At 47.0% G+C, this 7,523-nt stretch overlaps 1 protein-coding gene across 1 annotated transcript in view; it reads left to right on the top strand.

Moving 5' to 3' along the window:
* Positions 1-4,553, top strand: part of COMMD9 (COMM domain containing 9) — a gene marked incomplete at its 5' end in the record, with an annotated part of 6,357 nt that extends 1,804 nt beyond the window's left edge. The window contains 2 exons of the mRNA XM_010159709.1: positions 2,682-2,785; positions 3,586-4,553. Coding sequence (XP_010158011.1) covers positions 2,682-2,785; positions 3,586-3,723 — 242 coding nt within the window. The remainder of the gene's footprint in view (positions 1-2,681; positions 2,786-3,585) is intronic.
* Between the last annotated feature and the right edge of the window lie 2,970 nt (positions 4,554-7,523).

Below are 7,523 nucleotides of genomic sequence, written 5' to 3'. Positions count from 1 at the left end.
AAATAGTATGTCAAGATCTGGAAACACACTGTCCCTCAAAGTTTTGCTGAAGTACAGATAGGGAGAGGTAAGAAGCTATTGCATAATGCTAACGAAGTAAATATAGCAGTTGCTTACAGTAAACAATGTTCTAGTGTTGCCAAGACCCAGAATACTTTTTCCTGTATCCTTAACACTATCATGCGTTAGAGGACAGGAGAGCAGGCGTGACACACTCCCTAGGTCTTCACAATCCAGGAGGAAGTCGGGGTGCATGGCTCCTGGAGCACCACCCAGGAGCTCTCCTCTGACACTCGTGTCTTTGTATTCACAAGATGAATATTTAACCCTCTTGAAATGAGATTGTCATCTAGGAAGTGATGGATTATTTTAGTATTGTATTCACGAAATATCTGACATACATTACATAGGGACCAAAGCAGTGATTTAAAGAACAGACATTCCAACTGTTTGATCTATGTTAGCATAAAAACGTGGATGGTTTCCTGCCTCTCACAAGCCACCAGCAATCAATCTTTGCAAATTAACATACAAGGCTAAACAGATGCGTTTTATGTTGCTGCAGATGCTGCCAAGTGCTGCCCTGGCAGACTGTGAAGTGGAATTTGTTCCAACAGCAAGAGCAAGGCAGACAGCTCTGCACTGCCCCTGGAGCTCTGCTCAGGGGAGCCGGAGGAGAAGGGAGAGCCTTTCCCCAGACAGAAAGAGGAATTTCTGTAAGCGCCGTTAGGAAGCAACTTGAGCATCTGGAGTCAGTAGGAAGGCTAGCAATCAACCTCTGGGGAGGAAACCAGGCATCTTAGGATAGGCAGAGTCCAGACAGGCTGCAATTGCCTATGGAGACAGCTCTTCCCTTAGCACTTGATAGAGCCATCCCCCTCTGGTATCCTTAAATAGCGTCAAATAACTGCTGACACCCAGGTTTGATACGGCGTCTCAAAGACACTCAGACCTACCAAGCACCACGGCTGAGATTTGAAATTGAGTCTGAGAATAAGTGATCACCTCCCTGCAGATCTTTTATGGGTTTGGTCCTGTGTTTCATTCAAGACTTCTTTGAAAGGCCCTAGCTGACATAAGTGTTTCTTTGGGCACTTTGTAGCCGTTTATTCTGACCTCATTACAGCAGTTAAGCCCCTTACCTGCACATGTTCTTTTCAGACTGGAAGGGTTTGGCCTTAGTGTGGACTTTTTTCTAGTAGGAATTTGCTCTTTTTCCCAGGGAACTGGATGCTGCATTTCTGAACACAGGAAGTATAGCTCAGCTCTTACCAGAAAGTGGAGTTGGAAAAGGTGCAAGAGGTGTTCCAAGTCTTGTAAATGTGACAGTACCAAAGTGGGAATAAGTTTAAGTGTGCCCTGTTACACTGCACCTTACAACTTGTTTTCTTTACATATATTTTAAACAAGGAATTTACCTTACAGACATTTTCCAGATTTCTGGTGGTAAATTGCACTTTACCACTGGGCAGTGGAGGGTTCAAGCCTCATCTGTTAACACTTGTTGTTGTTATCTGGTTGGATAAGTAATTACGTTTTCCTCTGGTTTGCAGTTGGTGTGAGAACACACTTTTAAATCTGAGATGAAAATGTCAGTACTGTTTCTTTTTCTGTGTTAAAATGTGTCTTTTTTAAAAAATGAAAGTAGGAGACTTTGTTCATACAAGGAGGAAAGATATCTGCATGCCACCTATCTAAACACCTGCCTCAGTTTCCCTTGGATATATTACTCAAATGTTCCTTGTATTTATTACTGGCAGCTGAAAGACACTGCTGAACAATGTTATGCGCCCAGGAACTGAAAAAGGGCATTTGGAGCCAGCCTGCTGGTGCCAGAGTTTTGTTGGGAGAACCTTAATGGCAGTTTTTATGCCAGTCTGCACGGTGCCTAGGGACTCGTGAGGGTTCACAGTGCAGTGAGCTCCCATAAGTACACACTGTCATGAGAGAAGAGCCCCGTCTCCTCTCTGCAAGGTAGCTGCACGTGTTTCCTGGCAGGGCAGCCGAGTCAGACCTGTCCTTCCTTTGGAAGACTCATGGAGTCTCCAGCCCTAAACTGTTGATGTCGGTATTGCTCCAGACTGTTGATTTCTGTTAGGCTACATCTAATTAGGAGGTTAGCTTCAATATTTTCAACAAATTGGCAGGACCTGTGAAGACTGCAGTTTACAATACGCATGCTGTGCTGTAGGATGCTTTGGCTCACAGGTTGAGGAGCTTGAAATAACAGGTTTTACACTGCTGGAGTTTGAGAGCATTCCTGTGTGTTTTCTTACGGTTACAGAACAGGGCAATAAGCGAGTAGGTCCCAGAGCAACTCATGATGGAACGTTGGCTGAGTGTTGCAGGCAGCAAGGCAGGGGTTGAAGGGGTGGAGAAGATATCTCGCTGCTCCCCGTCTCCCAGCTGCTCTGTGAATGTACCTGTGCTTGCCCTGCAGTGTACCATCCTTGCATGTGATCATGGGAGCACGCTGTTTGTCCTTCCAGTGTCAGGAGGAGGCCTTCAGAGACTGGCTTATTGCACAGTGAAGATGATGTGAAACCACATAGTAGCACTAAAGTTGTACACTTCCCAGGGCCAGAAGTGGAGAAGCGTGTACCTGGCAGTGGTCAGAGATTCCAGGGTCTGGTGTCGTGAGGTGTGCTGGGTCTAACAGATCCATTTTTTTAATCCTTCAGTCTCCCTGCCTCGGCTGGTCGACATGGACTGGAGGGTGGACATCAAGACGTCTTCAGACAGCATCAGCAGAATGGCAGTCCCCACTTGCCTGCTTCAGTTAAAGGTGATGTGAAGGGTACAGGATCAAAATCGCCCGAGTCCCGCATCGGACATGATGGGGTAGTGCAGAACAGTTCAGACAGGCATCTGGTGCTTGCCTGTCGCCTACTGGACAATTAACAGGCTTTCCCAGAGATGATCTTTGGCATACCACGCAGCCTGGGAGCGATGGCTCTGATGAAAGCCCCCTTTTTCTTACAAGGAAGAGTGTTCTTTGCGTGAGGATGCGAGAAGGCAGGATATTTGTTCCTGGCCACCATTGTTCTCTACAGAAAGAAAGAAGATAAATTATGAAGTCATCGCCTTTTAATTCTAGGCCACTCACCAGCATGTTTGCCTCGCTGCATTAGTTGGGAAATGACTTCTGATTACTAATAACTTCCTTCACTGGCCACATCTCATCTGGGGACTATAGCCAAACCTCCTGCTTTTATTCTACAGACTTCTGAATCCCCTAACCAGTAAAAATTGGATGGGTGGGTTTCGGAGGAGAAATCTAATTTCTGTGTGTGGGACGGGGCTAAGTATCCTGTGTGGTATCTGCTGAGATGCTCTTGATATGGGTGTGGTTTCCTGCCACGAACCTCTTCAGCATCTCCCCATACACATGGCAGCGTATGCTCACTTCTGTCGGTGGGAGGCACGCAGCTTAGAAAGCATGCCATGGCCCGTCCGGATGGAACTGGGTGCCAAATTTAAAGCATTTTTCTTAATCTGTACATTACACACTGATTTTCATAGTGGCACTGCAAAAACATGTGACTGAATTTTCCACGCAGCTAATGTCTGCATTTCTATTTTCAGATTCAGGAAGACGTTGCCTTATGTGGAAATAGTCCTGTTTCTGCACTGACTGTGGAGCTGAGCAAAGAAACCCTGGACACGATGTTGGAAGGTCTAGGAAGGATCCGGGACCAACTTTCTGCTGTTGCAAACAAATGAGTACTCACGGGCACGGATTCCAGCAGCAAGGGAGGGAAGTATTCTCTACCTACAGCTCTTCTGAGTTGCAGCCTAGTGTAACATGTTTTCTGTTTTAACAAAACAAAATAAAGAGATTTCTTTATTGAGTTAGTAAGATAGCTTTTGAAAAGCTAACACTTAAACATTCCTTTGGTCTGATGCCAAACAGTGTTTTCCTAATCTATTGTTGAGCAAAAGCTGGTCTGTATTTCAGAAAAGGATTTGGGGGGCTCGGAGCTTGGCTTAATCACAAGGGTCATAACTGGAAATAGCAAATAGAACGAATGAAGCAAGTGTTATCTCTCTGCCCTGAAATGAGGATCTAGAAGGCTCAAGCTGGTTAATGGGCTGCCTTCCAGCATTAGCAGACAAGGAGGGTGCTTCTCTCTGGAATGTGTGTGTACTGAGGTGCCTGCTGGATGTAGCATTCTCCCTCTCAGTGAAGCCTAAGGATGCTGCAGATTGTTATTACAGGATAATGCTTTGAAATAGGGCAATTATGCTACAGCAAGTTCCCTTCTGATCAGCTTGGTAGCACTATTTGCAAAATGACTACTCTGAGCATCTTTAGCAGCAAGTAATTTCCTCCTTCTGTTTGAAAAGAAAAAGGGAGTTCAGATGATTCATGTTTGGATTTATTGGACCCTTGGCTTTGCCTTTGCTGCACAGAAAACAGGCTGGGAAAGTAAAGAATGCATGGGCATTGTCTGTGCTGTAGGAAACCCTTTGTGGCAGTATGTGCCGGTACTTCCCCAAAGTGTTCTGTTTGTTTGTATAAATCCTCATTTAATTAAAGAATGAACTGCTAATTGGTTTTGTGAATCCTTTTCAGTCCAGAAGAGATATTGTTCTGGGTTACCTCAGTCTCTTTGTGATTGGTGCCTAGTTTCTAGGCTCGTTTAGTTCACTGTGTGTTTAGTTTGTGACTGAAGAGGGATCTTTTGTTTCCTGTTCAAGTGGATTCATCTTTTGAACTGCCTTCTCTTCATTACAATGCAGGGTACCTTTTTCCACAGGCACCAGCTCTGTGCAATATTCCAGGTGATGGCCCTCACCTAAAACTTTCCATGTGCATTGGAAATACATCCCCACAGAGCGCAGGCTAGAGTGTAAGTGTGAAACCCATGTCTTCAAAAGATGTTGGTGTAATGCAGGTTGTGCATCACGATGGGATGTGTGACAAGTGACTTGTTAGGTCTACCTTGTGCAAAGATTGTAACGCTTAGTTTGTACAGAATCAGGGTACACTGCTAAATTTCATGCATAATAGGGAAGTCTGAAAGGAGGTGGTGGATATTCAGGAGTCTGTTCCATAAGATTCAAGGTGTGAAAAACATCTGTAACAGATTTCTTCAGTTCGAGGAAGTTTTGTTGCCTTTGCAGCCCAGCCTTTAAAAAAATCTGAAATAGTTTATATTGTACTGTTTAATTTAGAAGGTCAGAATCGCTGTGGAGGTAAATAATGCGTAACAAAGTGCTTGTAGTGTTGGAGGAGCCGAGGAGGTGAACAAACAGAGGAAATCTTTGAGGCAAATACTGACGTTACAGTCAGAATTTGTAGGGCCTAGTGAAACGGGGAACTGGTAGTTGCATAGGGTTCTCGTACAAAACCATTATACAGGTGGAGAGCAGTTGTACAGGAAAGAAAGACTTAAACCGAAAAGACTTTTTCCCAGTGTCAGAGTGGCACTGTCTGCAGGTAGCTAAACGTTGCTCGTGGAGACTGGCAGATCCCCTAGTGTTGACTAACCAGGTGTCTTTTCTAAATGTTATCCCAGTGCTTGAATGTCCCACCCCCCATTGCTCTCAGGGTGGTCTTTAACAGCCCGTTGCACCGTTCGACCTTCCCCAAGGCAGGTGCATGACAGGGGATGTGATACACCCACTCAATGCCGTGCTCTTTGGCCCAAGTGTCTACGAGGCTGTTTCGGAAATGAGTCCCATGGTTTGATTCAATCCTTTCTGGGGTGCCATGTCACTGCAGGACTTGCCTTTCAAGGCCCAGGATAGTATTTCGGGCAGTGGCATGGGGTACAGGGTATGTTTCCAGCCACCCGGTGGTTGCCTCCACCATTGTGAGCAGATCACCCTATGGGGAGGGTGATGTAGTCAACCTGCCAGGCCTGCCCATATTTATATTTCAGCCATTGCCTCCCCATACCGGAGAGGCTTTACCCTCTTGGCTTGTTTTCGTGAATGCCCTGCGCAATAGCGTCCATGGCCAAGTCCACCCCTCGGTCACGAGCCCATCTGTATGTGGCATCTCTCCCTTGGTGACCTGAAGTGTCATGGGCCCACCGAGCCATAAACAGCTGACCTTTGTGTTGCCAGTCCAGATCTCCCTGAGCCACTGCAATCTTAGCAGCCTGATCCACCTGCTGATTGTGTTGATGTTCTTCAGTGGCTCGATTTTTGGGCATGTGGGCTTCGATGTGACACACCTTTGACGACCAGGTTGTCTAGTTGGGAAGCAGTATCTTGCCACAATGTGACAGCCTCTGCGCTGCCAGTTGCTCTGTTTCTGCTGCTGTAGGCACCCCCACGGGGTGTTTGCAATTGATAACTTCATCAGCTGTGTCGCCCCATACGATGATGTCATCAGTGTATTGCAGGTGCTCTGGAGCTGCACCCTGTTCCAGTGCAGTCTGGATCAGTCCATGGCAGATGGTAGGACTGTGCTTCCACCCCTGGGGCAGTCGATTCCAGGTGTATTGGATGCCCCCCCAAGTGAAAGCAAACTGTGGCCTGCACTCTGCTGCCAGAGGAATGGAGAAAAAGGCATTAGCAATGTCAATGGTGGCATACCACTTGGCTGCCTTTGACTCCAGCTCATATTGGAGTTCCAGCATGTCCGGCACGGCAGCACTCAGTGGTGGTGGGACTTCATTCAGGCCACGGTAGTCCACTGTCAGTCTCCATTCCCCATCAGACTTACGCACTGGCCAGACGGGGACAGTGCACTCCATAGTACTTTCCACCACATGGGTCATGTGTGTCGAACTTCATCTGGATCTGTGGGTACCTGTGCACTGGTCGGGTCATCCTCGGGTACTGGGTACCTTTCTGCGTGGTCATCCACTTGCCTCAGTGACGCAGAACACTTGCCTTGCGCTTGTCAGGAGTCGTCTCCAGAGGCTTGTATTCTGGGTGCTTTTTCCAATTGCTTTGTCAATGCCCCCTTCTCTAGCAAGTGACCCCCAACTGCTTGGCTTCTCTAGCCTCTAATTCCCTGCTACTGGCTCTGTTAGCCTAGCACTGGCGAGAATATGTTCACCTGGATGACAGCCAAGATCTCTTTGCGTATCCCATAGCTCACTCAGAGATAAAGATCGAGTGGTTACTTCTCATTCGGCCTCCTCTGCCTCTGGTGACAGCCCTGCTGCCTCTTCCTCCACCAGATGGGCTGATTGTCATCTCCATTTCTGTTTCTGTACCGGGGCAACTGACACATGGGAATTTGCATCACTATTGCCCGTCACAGGGGGTGGAGTAGCTGCAGTGCTCGTTGCGGGGGTTGGGGTTGGAGTCGCCGCGGGGGTTCGGGTTGCTGGCTTGCCCATTAGGACGGTTTGGATAGCTGTGCAGTGCCTGCTCTGCGTCGAGCACCAGTAGCAGATGGGGCAGCATTTTCAATTAGTTCTTTAACTCTGAACCAGATCTGGGGAACATGGAGAGGCATGCTGATCCCTAGCACTAGAACACTCCAAGAGCATGAAAAATTTCAAAATACTCATATATTTTTGCCATTGTCCTGGAAGAAAAGGGAAAAAATTGGAATT

Source organism: Eurypyga helias, unplaced genomic scaffold, assembly GCF_000690775.1.
Source record: "Eurypyga helias isolate BGI_N326 unplaced genomic scaffold, ASM69077v1 scaffold15529, whole genome shotgun sequence".
Lineage (NCBI taxonomy): Eukaryota > Metazoa > Chordata > Aves > Eurypygiformes > Eurypygidae > Eurypyga > Eurypyga helias.
Note: the sequence above shows the minus strand (reverse complement) of the source record. Positions and strands in the feature narration are given on the sequence as shown.